The sequence below is a fragment of the Oreochromis aureus genome, linkage group 2 (genome assembly GCF_013358895.1).
Source record: "Oreochromis aureus strain Israel breed Guangdong linkage group 2, ZZ_aureus, whole genome shotgun sequence".
NCBI lineage: Eukaryota > Metazoa > Chordata > Actinopteri > Cichliformes > Cichlidae > Oreochromis > Oreochromis aureus.
The window spans coordinates 4,612,647-4,631,994 of NC_052943.1; the positions used below are offsets into that span (position 1 = coordinate 4,612,647).

A 19,348-nucleotide genomic window follows, 5' to 3' on the forward strand; every position below is an offset into this window, starting at 1 on the left:
CACCTGCCTCTCGTTTCTCTGTTCTCACACGCATCAGTTTAGTGTTTGCGTTCTGAGAGTGTCACATTGTAACTTGTGAAAGTTTGCTTTGTGGCTTAGGTGTAAATATTTATGTTTGATTGCTTTTGATTTGATGTCCTGTCAATAAAACAAACAAAGGGGCAGCGTGACGTGTTGACTTTGTCCACAAGGAAATGGCAGCTAAGAGTGTAATAGCAGAAGTGTCAAAAGAAAATTCTTGTAAACCACACCCCTACGCTCACAGGAAGCCCTCTGTGTGTGTGTGTGCGCGCTAAAATCCCCAGAACAGCAGACACACAGAGACGGGCGGCACACATGCAACGAGTGATAGATAAGAAATCAAAACAGGAAAGAGCACGAGTGAAGACAGAAGTTAATGGATATGAAAGATAGATAGAGAGGTAGAATGAAAAAGAGAGGCAGAGAGAGAGAAAGAGGCGGGACGCTGAAATTAAAGAGTGTTAGAGGAGGAGAAAGGAGGATGGAGCTTTTCGTCTGATGCCCCGGTCTTATCTGCTTTTTGTTTCTCCAGCATCTTTAAAGACAGAGGTGAGAGGATGATTATTGATTGCTAATAATGTTCAGAAGTGTCGGGAGAAAGTAGCGGGTGTGTGGGGGTTTGTGTGTGGATGCTTTCTATGTGGAGTCATGGCTCATAGGGGACCTTGTCTGTTTCTCCAGTGTGTGGAATGCCTGTTATGTTGAAGTGTGTGTGTGTGTGTCTGAGGGCCAGTATTGGGGTGTCTGGTCTTTATGTGTCAGTGTAAGTGGACTTCCTGGAGATCACAGCATATTTTCTTGTGTATTTGAACAGGGCACACACACGTGGAGGGACCCCGATGCTCACCGGCAGCGTTTTTGGTTCTGAAACACGAGGTCAGATCTTCGGAAAGCTGCTTACACGCCAGCAGCCCACAGACGGAGGTGAATCACAGCAGATGAGATTATGTGTTTCCACTGGCAAGACCTGATGAAAACTACTGAGTCCTAAGGTAAGGGAGCAGCACTTGCCTTGTCTTTTTATCTTTATCTTTTTAAAAACACTTCACTTTTCTCGGTTAGGTTGACATTTCAGCTTGATCCCGAGGCGCGTTACCGTAAACATGTTACTTTCACAACAGATGGTCTCGGTTTGACTCCTGTACATACATGTCAAAGCCTCTGCCGCGAGAAGGAAACGAGAGCTTCTCACAGATTGGCCTTTTGCACATCATACAAATCAACACACAGCCTTGGAAGGAAGCACATGGTACGTGCATAAGTGAGAGTAACAAGTGGAGAATCATTTTCAAACAGTAACACACAGGTCAGCGGTCACTGAGTTAAAAGGCAGTCCGGGGGCTGATGGTCTACTGGGGCCTCGGCCTGAGCATAAAAGGCAGTCGGGGAACTGAGAAGCAGTCCAAGCTTAGCAAAACCCCCCTTTTTACAAATAAAATTCCACTGTTTGTTTGTGTATGATTGTGAGGAGTTAAGTTCAGGTCCAAATACTACTTTATACATTTACACTGGTACATCCCAGGCAGGGATCGCTGTTTATACTCTGCTACATTTACTTACACACTGCTAAAGGTACAAGTTAATAAACGGTTCATTATCAATAGATTGCTGCCTAACCTTTTTTGGCTTGTAACCGTTTACAAAAACAGTTTGGGAGCCAAACTGTTAAGAGTAGAAACTAACAAAAAAAGAGTAAATGCCTTAGATAAATAACTTTAACATTGAAGAAAGTAAAAATATATTCCCAAATAAAGGGTTTGTTTGTTTTTTAAAAAAAGGTCCACCCTATTAATCATTTTACTCCCACGCAGAATTTATCTCGTGACTCTTTAGGGGAGGGCAGACACACGGGTAGGAAGATACTCAAACCGTGCCATCTTTTTACTGCTGCAGCTGAAACAGCAGCGCAATGCTAGCGGACAAATGTATGCATTCAAATGTAGTCAAATGTGCAACTGCACATGATATTTAGATTTTGTGCTGCTATTTTTAGTTATTTCCCTGTAAAGAAATGTGGCGTTCTTTTAGTTAAGCAACAGCAACGTGATTATCGTGTATAAAAAATCTGCTGAGGGAGCCCGTAAAGAGAACTAAGAGCAGTCACTTAACCACTGTTTGTCTTGTGTTTGGCAAGTGCCATTTCCCCCTCACACACAAAAATAGATACACATTTTTTGCTGCGTGTTGCGAGTATACCTTCCAAAGGTATACCAAATAGTTTCTTGTCAGAGATGAACTATATTTTAGTGGCTGATTTGCATTTTTGCATCGATAAAATGGTTCATAAATGATCTTGAAACGTCCCAAAACTGGTTAAAGTGGGCTTAATATGCTTTGCTAACATTCTGCCATACATATGTAGTGTTCTCATAGTGCTAAACAAGGCCAAAGTTCCAAATAATGACATCAGAGTATGCATTACTAATCCCTGTGAGTCAAAGTTCAGGCTTCAGACTGCTCTAAACACAGTTTCTGTTCTTTTTTTCACTGCTTTTTGCTCTGGATGATGTCACTGAAAAATATCCCAATGCTGTTAGCACAGCAGCTCCACCCACCAGCTATTCAAACCTTTTGGTTGCAAGGAGCAGCCAATCAGAAGAAAGCTAGCTTAAAGAGAGGGGGAAGGGCGGAAGATAGTGTATGAACTAAGGGTCCCTTTTAAACTGATGGAGGATTAATGGACTAATGGAGGCCAGAAATAAACACATGCAGGTGTTTATTTGAGCATAGCAGGTGTCTGGGTACTAGGCATGTGGAAGATCGCAACACCACATCGTTCCTGGGTTTGCTAGGGTCTGATAAGTCTCATTAGAAATGAGATAACAAGAAACAAAAGTTGAACAAAAAGAGGATGACAGCTGTTCAGCGAGTAAGTAAAAAGCCATCATTTTAAACTGGTCTACACCCACTAGAGTTTGTGGCTGTGGGTGTGTGCACCTATAGGCCGTTCAGTCCCTGACATTACCGTTTCCATTTGAACCGAAAGTATTTGAAGATAATCTAAGTTGAAGGTCATCTAAAAGCTTTAAAATTTCATCTCAATTACTTTCATTTTCTGCTCTGTGCGTGTGTCACGAAGAAGGAGAAAAAAACGAAGCACGTTACAGGCGTCACCTACATCGAAAAACCACCCGCAGTACTGCTCCTCATCTCTAAGTGCCCTTTAGTGACAGGTTTTTCCTTGATCTGGGCTGTTAACCAGTTGCCTGGTCTGCCTGCGCTAACCACGCTAGTTTCACTTCGATGCCTTGCGCTGTAGTTATTTCACACAGACTCAGTGCAGGCACCATAATGCTCGGCAGTGAAGCAGCACGTGGGAGAGTTTACCGACTTCTCTGCGGGTTTGCACGCTTGCTGTAAAGGGCACTGCAAAAACACTGCTATCAAGGATCATTGATTAATTACGTTATTCATAAAAACACATGGGAGATTATACCCGGCAGGTGCTGCCACCGAGCACAATGTCATCTGTGTCTCATCTAAAAAGGTTCCTTCTCCAATTCTGATGGCTATCTATGCTACATGCAAAACAGTAACTTTAATATCCCCTGGTTGCACTGTGTGAAAGGTAGAGCGAGCAGCAGTTAAAACTCAACTGCGTCGCTGTCAAGAGCTGATCTGCACTACAGTGTGTGAGAAAACCCAGGCGGAGACAGAACCTCTTGGTGTGAGGTGACAGCACAGAAACCTTCATGTTGTTTTTCTTCCTCTTTTTGGTAACGCTTTCTGCCTCCGACTACACATACTGAACTTAACTTAGGTTTCTTTCCTCTACCAGAACACCAGACTTGTTGGGGATCGCAGAGAAGCCTGGAGGACTCATCAGCAAAAACTTAAAACAAAAGAAATTCTTCCTCTGTCTGGCATGCCGCAGAGAGTACCAGCTGCACGGGCCACAGCATGATGTAACCGGCGGCATGGACGCTCAAACCAACCTGTCACCAGACTACAAGCAGCTCTCCTGATACAAGCTTCCTGCTGGTTTGCAAGGCAGCTCATCTTAACACTGACATGAATGTCAGTTCTCCTAATATGAACTGCTCCAGTACCAATGAGATAATAGACTACCAGCACCATTTGTATGCCGTGGTGTACAGTGTGATCTTAGCACCGGGCCTGCTGGGTAACGTTCTGGCGCTGTGGGTGTTCAGGGCCTATATCAGAGAGACCAAGAAGGCCGTGGTGTTTATGATGAACCTGGCTGTGGCCGACCTACTGCAGGTAAAAATCCTCTTCAGTCGTATTTCGCACTTACTTTCCAGTTTAAACCATTACTGTGAAGTCACGTGATGTGGTTGTGTGGTTAATTACCACATAGCCCTCCTCGGGAGTCAAGCTTTAATCAGGGAAGAAGTTTGCATGCAAGAAGTAAGAAGAATGTAAGAAGGACTTGTTGCACTACTCGTGCCCCTAATAGTTGCATTTAGTGTTGTAATGCTGATCCTACAATACGGTTTTAAAACTGCAATAAAGCAAATTAGTGTAATGACCTCTTTAGTTTTTATTCTGCTTTCATGTACTAAATTGGGAAGTCAAAAAAAACAATATGACTCTTAGATGTTGGCAGAGTTGTGGGAAAGTTCAAACCACAAGAAAAAACTTCCATTATAGAACACAACTACAGAAGTGCGTCTCTTTATTCCAATGAACTGCCTAACGGGGAGGATTTTATTTTAAAAATCTATTTAGAAATGTTTCTGTTGACCAGATAACCGAGCGAGCTCCTTAACGTCATCGCCAAAGAGCAAATATGTACATCAGCGTTTGCCTGCTGTTCTCTGCCTTCACTTTTGTCACTCTGGCCTCTCCTCAGGTGCTCTCTCTGCCTCTGCGGATCTACTACTACCTGAATAACTCCTGGCCCTTTGGGTATTTCTTCTGCATGTTCTGCTTCTATCTCAAGTACGTCAACATGTATGCCTCCATCTACTTCCTGGTTTTCGTCAGCATACGTCGCTGTGAGCTCATCATGCGTCCGCTGTTGTACAACTCGGGTCGACAAAAAGGAGACGTGTTAATATGTGGGATCATCTGGCTGATCATCTGTACTGTCTGCCTCGGATTCCCTCTGCTGAGACACGATCCTTCCTTGCATGAAAGAAATGACACAAATAAGTGTTTCACGGAGCTGCCTCTGCGGAAGGATATCGGTCCCTCGGCAATGTGGGCCCTCTTGATTTTACTAGAGCTGTTCGGCTTCTTCGTCCCTCTCGTTTTGGTGCTAGGCTGCACGTGCATGACCATTTGGAGCCTTCGGGAAAATACAGCAAATGCTATTTCTGACAGAGGGGAGAAAAAGAGAGCGCTGAGGATGATACTAAGCTGTGCTGTAGTCTTCTTAGTGTGCTTTGTACCGTACCACGCCACGATGCCTCTCGACCTTATGGTCAAAGCTAAGAAAGTTACCAGCTGTGACTTTCAGAAACTGGTTCTTCGAAGTCACCCGGTCACACTCTGCCTGGCCAGCCTGAACTGCAGCCTGGACCCTATCATGTACTATTTCACTACTGATGAATTCTGGAGGCGACTGAGCAAGCCAGAGATACCGGAGAGCATACATCTCAGCCGGCGTCTGTCCTGTATAACCGGAGAACAGGACGGAGAGGAGGACTAAACTGCTGGTGGCGACAGCCTCCCTGCAACCACTAACTGAGACTGAAGACTATGCAAACTTCAAGTTCCTGCAAACTATGGAAATAACATTTATGCTGAAACGGGAATGTGAAAATATGGAAGTAGAGTTTTAAAAAGTTATTTTTTTAAACCTATTTATTTCTCAATAAATGTTTTTTTTCCCTTCCCCCTCTCAATTTGCATTTCCTCGATGAACAGCGAGTAGTGTCAGCAAGTGAAAGAGAGGAAAACCCCAAAACCCAGCGACAGTTTTCCTCCAGATCCAGTGTTTGGATAACCTAATGTCCTTCACAGGACGATAAAAGGGTTAGTGTTGGTGCCACTTTCACCGGCATTATAATAACAAAGCTGCTGTGACGTTCAGTAGGTAAAGAAATGCAACTTTATTCAAACAACAAAGTGGAATTCAGTTCAGTAGTTGCACACAACATTGGGAGTTTCCCCGTCTAACATCTTCTAGTATTCAATTAAAAAGCAGAGACAGAAGCCCCATCTTTACAAACACACTTCCTGTTGATTGTCTCTCTGTGCAGGCATCAAGTAGGAAATCACTGAAAATGACTTAAAATGTGCTCGACAGACTTCAGAAATCAAGGACGACTGTTTTCATTTAAGCACACGATGTGTGTAAAGATCACAGGGAGACTACAGGTAGATAATTAGTCAAATTAGATAACCGACTGTTTTCAAGTCAAATTAAGTGAAATTTCCCTTTAGCTTATTCATCGTTAGCTCATCCCTCTGGTTTAGGATCACGCATGAAGCTTGAAACACAAACACAAAAACAAAAACTGGTCATATATTGTAAGGGTGCTGGACTGTTTCCCATCAGGCATGAGACCATCAGTAACACTAAAGTCATCACACAGCGGCAATCTGGGGGATATCTACAAACAGTGGTGACTGAGAGCTTTGCATTACCATCCACGGACAAGCATGTTACACGTATACTGTACCAGACATCTCCATGCTGACTTGTTCTATATCACGCTGTAACAGAATACAAATACCTGGTCGAACCTGCACCGTGCACCCGGGTCAGAGCGGCGACAGGAGGCTGACGCAACACACGCCTAATATGATCTCACAAGAATATTCAGTAGGATGACTAATAGCTCTGGTCTGAATGTGGCGGGTGTGTTGTTATATAGTAACATCAATAAGATCTGTCTGCAGGAAACTACAGCAACAAAACAGAAAGCAACGTAATAAATGAAACTTATAAATCTAACTTTAGTTTACCGACTTAAAGTTATAACCAGTACAAGACTAGCTAGTGAATACTTACGCACTTGTGACCTATCACGGGTTCGAGGGAGTACATCAGGGGAGAAGGGGGCTAGGCTCTAATTCTGCAACTTAAATTCACTCAACACTAGATTAAAAGCAGGGGAGGCAAAAACTGGAAAGAGTTTTGTACAAAAGTAACTTTCTGCTGTTCCCTTCACCGCCCACTCCCACCTACCCTCTCTCGCTCTCTATGACCTATATTCATGCTTAAGCCTTGCAGATGCGGGTCTCAGTCACAAACTTGTTCTCAAAGTGATGGATGGTGAAACATTCGTCCGCAGAGCGCTTCTGGATGCCTCCACCTGACAAACAAAAAGACAGATAAGCAGCAGTGCTAAGTATTCAGCTTAACATTCAGCCGTGGGCATGTTTAACACATTTCAAACACAACTACATTTAGGAAGATGTGTCAAGGGTAGTTGGTGTCTGTTTACACTCGTCTTCTTATTCGGTTTCTAACCAAAGTGTGTTTGACACTGTATAATTTATGCATCAGCTTGATAAGTCAGCAGTTTCTGTTTGAGCCATAGTGATTAGTGACTCCAAAATCAATATTAATGTGTACCCAGTAAATAAAAAGTTATCACTGTCAGCAGCTAACTTCACCCTTGATTAGAACTATACAGGGATATATTTTTATATAACTCAACCATCAGAAATGTATGAAAGCCTAAAGTTGTAGCTGCATTATGTGACAGCTTGCTTCCTTTATGTTGTGGTCAGCATATATTGTTTGAAAGCTGTTTCTGTTAGCCAAAAGATAGCAGCATAATAAATTACACTAACACTCTGCTAATCAAGCTAGCTCATACAGTTTTATACATAACCAGTGTGAAATACAGTACAGTAATTTTCATGGTCTGGCTATTTTTTAGCTAGCGCCAATGTTAGCTGATGACTTGACAATACTACTACATCGATATTACTGAAAAGCTTAACTCATGACTACAAATCTGTAGTCCTGAAACTAAAGAGTACAGTCATGTTGTTGGTGTCTGTCTTTTAAATACTATCACTAAATTTGACCGTGTGGCTATTTATTACTATTAGCTAAACCTAATGTTAGCTTATGACTTACCCGAACCATGTATTACCAAAAAGCTTAACTCATAACTACAAATCTGTAGTCCTGAAACTAAAGAGCAAAGTCAAGTTGGGGGTGTCCGTCTTTTAAATACAAGAACTAATTTTGACCGTGTGGCTATTTATTACTATTAGCTACCGCTAATGTTAGCTTATGCCTTAACAGCACTACACGTACTCATGAATGCAAATGATCCTGAAACTGTAAGACAAAGTCCAGTTGCAGATATGTTTTACATACAGACACTAATTTTGACGTTCTGGTTATTTATCACCATAACCAGATCGACAAAAAAAAAAAAAACCCAAACAAACCTCAAAACAGCTAATGTCAGCCAAGTAGCTTCCTTTCTAAAATATGAGACAAGTACAGGACAGAAAAGTTGCAAACTCAAACTGTTCAGCTTGCACTCGCTGAGTAAAGCAAAAAAATCTTGCGTAACAGTGATGTTGTAATGAAAGATTAAATAATATAATTAAATAATATAAAGATAAAAGAGGATTATATATTACAGCTTAATTCAGTTAAAGACATGCATGTTATATACACAAGTTACTCTGGTCTGCGCCCTTATTTCCGAGGGGTCGCCACAGCGTATAGAGCCGCATGTTTATCAGAGTTTTACATTTCCATCACATCTATACCTGGCAGGCTGGCACGGCGCTGCATTCTGTATGTTTCTTTTCCATCACAAAGACGGCGGATATAAAAGCCCAGGGGCTTGACATCATCAATGCGCTCCGTCACCACCAGGTCCTCATGCACCAGGTAGCTGCGGTAAGAGTCAGACTGGAACAAAGACGAGAGCGTGAGACTGTCACGGCACCTTTTTAAATTAAAAAATTTCTTTTAATTTTCCACCAGATAAAACAGATCAGTGAAAACTGAATAACAAAATAAAAAAAGGTGATGAATCATCCCTAGATTTGTGAAACAACTCTACACCAAGTGTTGAAATTTCCTGATTTCCCCACTAAGCAAACTAAACTCTGGTCACAACCCTGGTTTTTACTGTGTTTCCATACATGCCAACCTCACTCCACTTTAATAACCAATTAAACCCAAATCTAATAGGCATTAATAGCCAAGCTTTTTCCTGATATGCCCCCACCTTCACATGCTAAAACTACCCAACACTACATCAATTATTTTTAAAAATTCCCTAAATGAATATAGAGATTATTTGCATACAAGTATGCAGTATAGATGCAGCACACTTCTAGTTTACTGCATGAATAAAGGAGGAAGGGGACAAGCCTGTGGGTGACAGTTGCTCATTCATATTTATCGTCAAACATCTATAATTTCCTGTCAAGAGCCTATGTTTCAGTTAAGGTGATATTGTTGCATAGCCTCGGCTCAAACATGCCAGTGAATTATAGAAAACTGAAATACAGCAACTTTTCGGTTTAGCCTATATTTAAAACTTACATGCTGTAAGGACACCTAACACATTCATACTTACTGGGAGGTAAAGATCTTTTTTTATATGTACAAATTCAAGATATAACAGATTTGAGGAGGATTAAAGAGCAGACGGTCTGTGGAATGACAACACATCCCTGAATTTCTTATGTGATGTTTTGTCCTCAATATCAGCGCCTGTGCATGAGCTTTAGCAAGACTTATGTGTTCGGTTTGTCCGTCATCCAAGTCTGGACTTTCATCTGTGTCTCCAGGTCCTGCTAGCAGGGACCGTACTCACCATCAGCTGTGAGAACAGGTCAATGAGGTCCTGAGGGGGGAGAACTACCGATGTGTTCAGGGGAATCACAAAGCAGGTCCTCAGAGTCAGGTCCAGATAGGCCGTCAGCTTCTGCTCACACACACATGAAATCATCGGGAAAGAATTTAGAGCAGCAGAAATCATCCACCGAGCTGCGCCAAGTGTGACAGAGTCCACAATCCTCACCCTGTTGAAGTCGTGCAGGATGTAAGCGGGGTCTCCGGGCCTGAAGCGGGGAGGAGGGACGCTGATGACGGCGATGTTGTCAGAGATCTCCACCTCCTCCTCCACTCGAGGCAAGTAGTACGGCTGGCTCTCTGCTCCGGACGACACGTCTCTGAACTCCATCGCGCCATGATACATCCTCTGAGGAAGAATTCATCTCATTTAGTCTTAAGAACATCTAAAGTGAGGTGGGGGGCACTGGAACCTTTGCTTATGCACATTTTACAACAAAAAAAAGAAAAAAAAGAAAATGCACCGTAATACAGTTATTTTATTTTCAACCAGCGGTGCAGCTGGGGTCTGCCTCTACAACCACAAATGCATCATCTGGTATTACTGTGAATCCGCAATATCAGCTGTGACCCTGCGTGTTCTGTTCCTGTCTAAAGTTCACGTTTCACAAACTGCACCAACAACTGAAAAACCATCACGCAGCTGTCGAGGCAGCTCAGGCTGCCAGGGGGAGCCAAAGCACACATGTTCTGCTTGGTTCCAGCACAGTTACATCACGGCACATGACACGTACAGGACTTTGTTTACACAAAGAAGCCTACAGTTTTTCCGTGACTATTGACCATAGTTTCTTTTAATATCAGGTTTTAAGCTTACATTTACACACTCACTCTCCACATGGCATTGATAATTAAGAATTCCAGTAACATTTTTGGCTGATGTGAGGCATTTTATTTTCCTGCAAATTAAATTGTGGCTGATAATTATGGCACGCTGGCTCTGGCTGAGATGTCAGAAGCCCCGCCCACCTGGTGCTCTAACCTTTTGTTTGTGAAGAGCACCCAATCAGAAGAGTCGTACTTTCAAACAGAATGAAATGAACAGAGGGGGCAGCACCTATTATTTATATGCAGGGTTCTAGACTTACTTTTTGCCACGGTTGCACTGGTGCGCCTAAATATTTTCTTAGGCGCACCAACACAAAAGTTAGGCGCACCCAAATTTTTCAACCGCATCGCTTAAAACCGCAGTTTTACATGTGCACTTTTTTGGGGGAAAATTGCTGTCCATACAGACAATATTGATTTGTAAATGATTAACTAACAATCTTGTGCTTGTGCTTAAAATGTAGACAATGTTAAACTTAATCATCATCTCGGCTCCTCTGACGACCTGTTTGCTGCTGCCTGCCGCTGAAAGGCAGCGGGGAGAGGGGACACTTGGGCAGTGCATTTATCACAGCATATGTGTTTTCTCGATACACTGTGCTTTTTCAGTGTTTAGAGATTGATGGCTCCGTGTCAGAGCACTGGCTATGAATTTCAGACGGATCAGGCCTTAACTTAAAAAGTTATCAATCGTTCTTATCATCTTTTCTTATTACCCACAGCTACATCCACTTCTGTTGGGCCTAGGCTACTCACTAGGGCTGGGTATCATCACTGATTTCTATAATCCATTTGATTCCGATTCACAAGGTCCCGATTTGATTTTGCCTCAGAAAGTCAGAAATATTAGAATTCTAATCATTTCTCAGTACTGACACTTGTGAGACTTCATCAGAGGTGTGAACCAGAGGTGTGGACTCGAGTCACATGACTTGGACTCGAGTCAGACTCGAGTCATTAATTTTATGACTTTAGACTTGACTTGAAAAAAGGTTGTAAGACTTGTGACTTGACTTGGACTTTTACACCAGTGACTTGGGACTTAAATTGGACTTGAACCTGTTTACTTGAAAAGACTTGATATTTTACCCAAATCTAAAATTTAACATATTATATAAAAAGTGCGGACCATTAATTCACTTTATTCATTCATTCATTCTTACCACACTCCCTATGTATGTGAGCGTGGGCTGTAGCACAGCCAATCAAATTAACCAGATTTGAAAAAACAGGAACAAAAACGCTCGAGCCAAAAATGCTTCCAAGAGTAATTTCTTTTCGGGTACATAAACTACGAAGTAGTCAACAAAAACGAAATGCAATATGCAAAACATGCAAGAAGAGAATCACAGACGGAGATGGAACAACTTCCAACTTTGTCCGACATTTGAAGTTGCATAAAGAACGGTAGGTGGTGCTTTTTTTTTTTTTTTTTTTTTTTTGCTACGATGAGACAGCTGACTTAGCTAACTTCATCTTATTAGCAAATGTTCTTGAACTACGTTGATGATACTGTTTGGCGTTAACAGGTATGATATGTTTGTCATGCTATTTTAAATCCGGTCCTGCAAGCGCATCCAAGAATAACATGCAACTTGTTAGCTCAGAATTGTCGGTGAATGGTGAGCAGGGTCCGTTTCAGAAAGTGGGTTCTGTAGCTGTACTCAGTCTCTCTCCGTCTCCTCCCCATCATTAACCCCGTAGATTTAACCCAGTTTAGACTGACAAATATTTATTTTACCATCACATCACAATTCAAAATCACTGTGTTTAATTTGCAATTAGTGTATGGTCGTGTTTAACTTTTGCATGTCTGAGCCAGGGAAAATTTTTTTGGGGGGTTAGAAAATCTGGCCCACCTTAGTGTGTAATTGAGTAGTCCTGCTATACATGGCCTTTTTCTTCTGTCATTTATGTCAATACATCAAATAAAATACTTTGATCTTATATTATTAGCTGTTGTTTATTTGCAAAGGTTATTCTCAACAGGGATGCTAGACAAAAACGGCGTTTTCTACAGACAGCCTAGCATACGCTCTCCACTTGCGAGTGAAAAAAGAAAAAGAAAAAACACCCCTTCCCTATTGGTGTTAGAGTTTACCATGTCAGCCAATCAAAAAAATGATAAGGCAACATGTGACATTTGGTTGTTTAGGGAGAAGGGGAAGTTTTTAGGAGTGACACCCGCGACGGAAAGCGGGCGAGCGAAAGAAAGAGAGAGAGAGTTTTCATATGTGAGACATTAGTGACGTTTAGCGTGTTTGGAGGCTATAGTTAGTTTGTTGTGTAGTTATTGTGTTGTATTGTGTGTCGGTTAGACTGCTGAATTTCATATTTGATCTAAAAGCTGTCAAAGGCAGATTCCAGTGTAAACGCTGTCTCCACATAGAAAACTGGACTGTTGCACCTCCAGTTGTCAGACCTGCAGGGTTTAGGCCTGTGGTGTTCTCCTCTGTCTTATACTGAACACAAACTACATTTTTGGACTGGCACAAATAATTTGTGCCTTCTTATTTGATGCAGCACACCTGATTGTTCTGTAAATAGATTTAAATGGTTATATAAAAAAATACCTGAGGCCTTGGCTGCATTTTTAGGTAAATAGTACCATATAACTTTGTTGTTTGCAAAACTTGTGCATAATTTTTAGAAATGTACAATTTCTATTTGCATTTCAAGTTATGAAAATGATTCGTTAAACATGTAAAAAAATATAACTTTTTTCTACTCGGATTCTGAATTTTTTTGTCTGAATTTAGATCAACTGTGCTAATATAGTATACCAAAATGAAAAAAATAACTCAAATTTCAGATATTTGAGGTTGTGCTGTAAATAATGATACCAAACAAGGCAAGAAAAACATATTTTAAAAGTGAAATATAGAAGTAAAATCAAAAGTAGTCAAGAACGGCCAATTATACCCGGGACCCCAGAGGGTTAAAAAAAAGACTTGAAAGGACTTGAAATTCAAAGTTTCGGACTTGGGACTTGACTTGAAAGTTGTCTGTCTTGACTTGCGACTTGACTCTGACTTGCTTGACTTTACTTGAGACTTGACTCTGACTTGAGGATAAAGACTTTGGACTTACTTGAGACTTGCAAAACAATGACTTGGTCCCACCTCTGGTGTGAACATCACAGCAGATGCTTTTGTGTCAAAGTAACTGAGGATAAAACTCAGAAAAACACAAAGGAGATTTCCTGGCCTGACTTTTTATAGCAGATAACCTTAAAAATATTCTGCAATATTCTGCAATTTTGCATAATTTTAAAAAGTTTAAATTTCTTTAGTATTGGACAGCAGAAATTAGGCTTTCTTGTCCGAGGACATTTAAGTAAAAAAACAAAAACAAAAACACAGTGGCCGACAGCGCTGTAAACAATGGTGGACTAGTTCCTAAGGACCCCAAAGCACTTTACACATCCAGTCATCCACCCATTCACACACTGGTGATGGCAGCTACGTTGTAGCCACAGCCACCCTGGGGCGCACTGACAGAGGCGAGGCTGCCAGACACTGGCGCCACCGGGCCCTCTGACCACCACCAGTAGGCAACGGGTGAAGTGTCTTGCCCAAGCAAACAATGACCGAGACTGTCTGAGCCGGGGCTCGAACCGGCAACCTTCCGATTACTAGGCGAACTCCCAACTCTTGAGCCACGATCGCTCAAGTGAATGAATAATGCAGAAAACAGAGATTTGAGATGGGAAACTGTTCTTGAGAGAGAGAGAGCTGTGCACGACGTGTGATTTTTAACGTGGTGGAAGCAAAATAGCAAAAGTAAGAGGGAATTCATGATGATGTTTATCAAACGTGAAGCGTAGTTTGCTGCTTCTTTAGCTGCTGGTCAGTGAATTTTGGTTGGAGAGAGACAAAACCTGCAGCTCAGAATCTAGCGCAAAAAGACGTAAACACAGCGCAAACCCGACGCATCATAATCAGTGAGCTGTCGGCTTTCAGCCCCAACGGCGTGTCCGTCTACGTGCCGTCGGGTGAGAAAGCCAAGAAAGAGAAAGCTGATTTTGATGCGTTGGGTGGCTCTGTGTTAACGTCTTTGTGTGGAGTCCGTTTTCCTGCTCTCATTTGTTGTTTGGTGGTTGTTGTTTTGTGAGCCTTAACCTGAGATTCTGGCGTTTCTGCCAAAATACATTTTATATAAAATTCGATTCAGGATTTAATGAATCGATATCGCTTTATTCAAGCTACTCACCTCTCTCTATCCACCTGCACTTTCAAACGTACACACGGACTACATGAGTATCTGGACCACGGACAATCAGAGAGGTCCCACCCCTGAATATCTCTGATTAGTTTAGACCACGATAGGGGCACAATGTGTGTCTGCTGTTGACCACACGAAGACTTTCAGAGTTGCGAAGACTTTTCTTTTTGTTACTCGAACAGTTGGTTGCACCGATGCGACCCAAGATTTTTTTTAGTCGCACTACTGAAAAATTTGGTCGCACTCTAGAGCCCTGATATGGATTCTTTTTGCAAGGGTTTCTCCACTTTAGTCCAAGGTTCACTTCAGTGCCGTGCAAATGCACAAAGTGGAACATTGAGTTTTGTTGTATCGTGTTCTTTTTCTGCTTACCATGTTTCACTATAGTTTCAAAGCTTAGAAGTGAGGAAACAGCTGAGATCAAAGGCACGACAAAATTCAGAGCAACACATTCTTGTGATGAAATCTCCGGAAGAAGCTCAGTTTTGTCAGAATTCTGATTTTCTCAATCAACATACTGACAGTTACAGTTTCACACGCTGCTCTCCCCCCACCTCGCTTTGCTTCATTTGCATGGGTGTGGGGTTGCCTCATCTCATTGACTCTAAGACCCTCCTGCTGGCAACACAACAACTGGAAAAAAAAAGGTGAAGTCTGCACTTTCTCTAAACATTAAATGAGTGAAGGATAGCACTCGGTTTCCTAACGAAGCAAAAGTGTCCAAACCAGCGTTAATAATTCTTCATCACTTCTAGACAGTGACAGTTTATCAGAGGAAGAAAACATATCTGATAACGTCAGTGGATAACCAAATTAATTCATACAGCTGCTTAATTTTCCAGGGCCAGTCTGCAAAGACTGCGTCACAGATGCCCCCCCAAACCTTCACAATATGTGTATGGTGATTTCACTGACCTGTATTTGCAACGTGAAAATGAAATAATGTGGGAAAAGTTATAACGTAAAATAGTCTTGGGTTGCAATTTTAAATTTCTACGTGTTTCAGTGCCTTGCTTGCAGAGCTGGTGGGGTGGCATGAGCCTCACATGCATAAGAAGGATGGACAGAAAATGAATCTATTATAAGCATCTGCAACATTAAAGTGTTATGTACAGTTATGAAACCACAATCATGGCCTAATGTATACATATATATACACTTTAGGTACTTACTTTGAGTACGGCTTAAGACTTTAAATGCTTTTTTTAAATCAAATATTCTGATTTCATAAGACCCCCTCCCACTCTTTGCAACCTCTTATTAAAGATGGTAACATGTGTGAGAGAATATTCACGAAGAATGAGCTGCAGCGCACGCGCACACACCTTTGGGGTGAAATATCGGTAGAGACAGGCCCCCCCTACGATGAGTCCACTGAGGATGAAGGCGATGCCTAACAGGGTGAGCAGGCAGCGACCTGTGGAGCCCTCGGTGCCCACTGGAGCAGAGGCCACTTCAGGGTCCTACACACACACACACACACACACACACACACACATTATATTAACATGACATTCATATTCAGCTTTGATTAAACAATCCCTTAATCCCGTCCCATCTTTGTCCTCTGCATAACAACAGCTGGGCAGGAGATGGGCGGTCCCATCGTGTCCTGCGCCAGGTGCAATTTGACTCCGTGCGTTATGCAAAAATCACCGCAAAACCACTGCATGTCAAATCACACTTAGCACAACAATACACGACAACCCTGTGAATGCGCACATGGATGGAGTCCACACGCTTTGCGGGCCGGTCCGGCACAGCGGGCCTGCTACCAGGCTAAAGTCGGACACCGGGCTCAGGCGCAGCGCTGTGCCCCGTTAGCTCACCTTAACAGCGGCTGGCACCTCTTTGCCCAGCGCCTTCTGCGCCAGAGCCGAGTTAAAGGCGATCTTCACCATGCTGGAAGAACAGACGTCAGCTCGGGTTTTTCTTGTACAAACAAAAATAACAGAGGAGGAGGAGGATGCCGGGGAGGGGGACTTGCGTCGCTAGACTGCAGGTTCCGTTTATTCTCCGCAGCTCAGCTGTGTGACGCACTTTGCAACCTCGGTGTTATCTAGCGCTTCCGGTGGCTGCAGGGGGGGGGGCAGAATCAAAATAACAACCAAACAAGAAGCTGGAGAATATGCTTCAGTCTCATGACCTGCCTTAGTTTAACTACAGGTAGCGGTTTAACATTTACCGCTTGCATAATTTATTTCCTCTAGCAGTTTCTCTCCACGGCTTTTATGTTTTTTCTTGGTGTGTTTGTGTAGTTTGGGTGCCCTCTAGTGGCCGCAGGTGGAACCTAAACAATCCCCCATGCAAGAGCTTCCATTCATTCATCAGATTGAAGCTGACACCCAAAGACACAACTGTTTACACTTTCAGTCAGCTACATTGCCTACATTCACTTCTTGTATGACAAACGACTCGATCGATTCGCGACCGACTGCACTGTAATGCAATGAAAAATAATATCTGAGTGTATAATGCAGCTCATTCATCTCTGTGAATGTTCCACTCTGCAAACACATTCCCTCCTGCATGCTGGGCACTACCTGCCAGCGTGTCTGCCCACTCGCATTAGCACACACAGTACACAGCTTTTACTGCGCTGCGTGCAAAACACGGGCCGCTGCCAAGGCCGTACAGTATGTCTGACACATATCCTCAGTCCTGCGGTGGTCCCTCTGCTTCCTCTCTCTCAGTTAGGTTTGTACGTATGAGTAAATAAACACTTAACTGCTGTACTGCCGCTCTAACTCCACGCAACTCGGTGGCATCTCTCCAACCCTCTGCACTGCAACTGTATGCATCTCACACACACACACACACACTCTGCGAGGCTCTGATATTTGCTCTGTTAAACAGACAGATTGGACCGGTAATCACCACTGAAAGGTACATAAACAGAGCAGCTGATTTCTGTACCTTACTCCCCCTCCGCGCGCCCCCTCAACACTGGCTCTGCCTGAAAATCCTAAGTGGTCCTGAAGGCTTGTTTATGGGCTCGTCTTACGCTGTGTTTGATCCGAAAGCTTGCCCACACATGCGTAGCACGGACACGCCACACACACGCTGCAAAAGAGTGAGGGAGAGACAGCATTAGCAGTAATAGCTGAGATGGTAAACAAAAGACTTATATGTAATCCTGAGGGCTTCTCGGCATCACACACAACAGCAGGAGAGGGGAAAAGGCAGAGGAGAGAGCAGGATTCTCATTCCAGGAGGGAAACAAGGGATGACTGGGGTGAGGTGGGGTGGGAGAGGCATGGAAGCAGGTGGGGGGTGAAATAGAGTGATTCGGGTAGAAAACGAAGTGATGACTGGGGGGGAAAAAACACTGAGAAGGAGTTGCCGGGAGAGGCAGAGCAATCTACAGAGTCTGATGCTTGACTGAGTTTTCCGAGGAGCTGATTAGCGGCGGATTAAGGTTGCAGTCCATCCAGTTTAGATCTCAAACTTTCTAACATGCCTCCTAGGTGGAACTGAACACAGCTGAACACAATCGGACACCCGTGTTTTTGCACAAGCACACATAGGTGGGAGAGCGTCATAATGGTGGATGGCAGGCATTTATGATGGGAGTCTGAGCGCCAGTGTTTCCCTGTGGTCTGCCGCAAGCGTCCAACAAAAGCAATAAGGCTACACTCGTGCACATGTGTACACAACACACACACCCTGGGCCTGCAAAGTCAGCACAGTGTGAGAGTCTGCAGGGGCATAGCTGGTTTCACAAAGACACTCTCATGCATGACATCACCGGCTCTCATGCCAGTAAATATGAACCCACATACAGACACACACCTCATAGATTTGTCATCGATTTCAATACCAGACATGTGAAACCACAAGTGACAAATGACTTTGTCCCTTTCGGTGCTCACACACACACACACACCCCACACACACACACACACACACACACCACACACACACACACATATACACACACACACACACAAACACACACACACACGGCGCAGACAGAAACACACAGCCTTATAATACTGCTATGGTAACAGCTGGCCACAGGGTTTTGTTGAGCCCAAAAAGTTAGAAGCTGCTCGGTGCTTCATAACGTCACTGACATGTCTTCATGTGGATCCACCATAATCACCATGTGCCTCCAGTCAGAGAACATTTAGTGGTCAAAGAGAACGGGAGAGCAGAAGAAGATGGAGAAACAGAGCGGCGGATCTCTCGGGGAATGAGCAGCGATGCTGCTTCACAGCCTCCAGAAGTTGGAGTGATCCTTGCCCCACCACACACACACACCACACACACACTTCTGGCAATCACATGTGGATCTGAGACAAGGGTGACAAATGAGTCTTTCCTGTGAGTATCAGCTTCTAAAGCTGCGTTCGCTCCCTCACAGCACTGCCTGTCTTGTGCTCTTCATCCTCTCAGCTTGGCTCACCTCTGGGAAATGTAATAATTTCATGCTGAAGGAGTTCTTTTGGGGTGGTTGGGGGATAATAGGGTAGGATTGGGTTGCACTGGCTATTCTTAAATTTTGTGTGCGACTCCCTTATG

At 43.2% G+C, this 19,348-nt stretch overlaps 2 protein-coding genes across 2 annotated transcripts; one reads left to right on the top strand and one right to left on the bottom strand.

Annotated features, from left to right (window-relative positions):
- Positions 1–192: 192 nt before the first annotated feature.
- On the top strand, positions 193–6,806 carry gpr174 (G protein-coupled receptor 174). Its single transcript, XM_031751387.2, has 4 exons — positions 193–570; positions 836–1,013; positions 3,800–4,242; positions 4,835–6,806. Exons 3-4 carry the CDS (start codon positions 4,033–4,035, stop codon positions 5,633–5,635), a joined length of 1,011 nt encoding a protein of 336 aa, XP_031607247.1. The 5' UTR covers positions 193–570; positions 836–1,013; positions 3,800–4,032; the 3' UTR covers positions 5,636–6,806.
- On the bottom strand, positions 6,020–16,888 carry LOC116329402 (integral membrane protein 2A). The gene is made up of 6 exons (XM_031751408.2): positions 16,654–16,888; positions 16,150–16,287; positions 9,942–10,121; positions 9,735–9,845; positions 8,674–8,818; positions 6,020–7,247 (listed from the first exon to the last, which is right to left on the bottom strand). The coding sequence occupies exons 1-6, from the start codon at positions 16,723–16,725 to the stop codon at positions 7,153–7,155; spliced, it is 741 nt and encodes a 246-aa protein (XP_031607268.1). The 5' UTR covers positions 16,726–16,888; the 3' UTR covers positions 6,020–7,152.
- Between the last annotated feature and the right edge of the window lie 2,460 nt (positions 16,889–19,348).

Coding starts and splice junctions, on each gene's coding strand:
- gpr174 (XM_031751387.2), top strand. CDS start 4,033: ATGAATGTCAGTTCTCCTAATATGAACTGCTCCAGTACCAATGAGATA. Junction 4,243..4,834: donor CTGTGGCCGACCTACTGCAG/GTAAAAATCCTC, acceptor GCCTCTCCTCAG/GTGCTCTCTCTGCCTCTGCG.
- LOC116329402 (XM_031751408.2), bottom strand. CDS start 16,725: ATGGTGAAGATCGCCTTTAACTCGGCTCTGGCGCAGAAGGCGCTGGGC. Junction 16,288..16,653: donor AGGTGCCAGCCGCTGTTAAG/GTGAGCTAACGG, acceptor GTGTGTGTGTAG/GACCCTGAAGTGGCCTCTGC. Junction 9,846..9,941: donor TCCTGCACGACTTCAACAGG/GTGAGGATTGTG, acceptor GTGTGTGAGCAG/AAGCTGACGGCCTATCTGGA.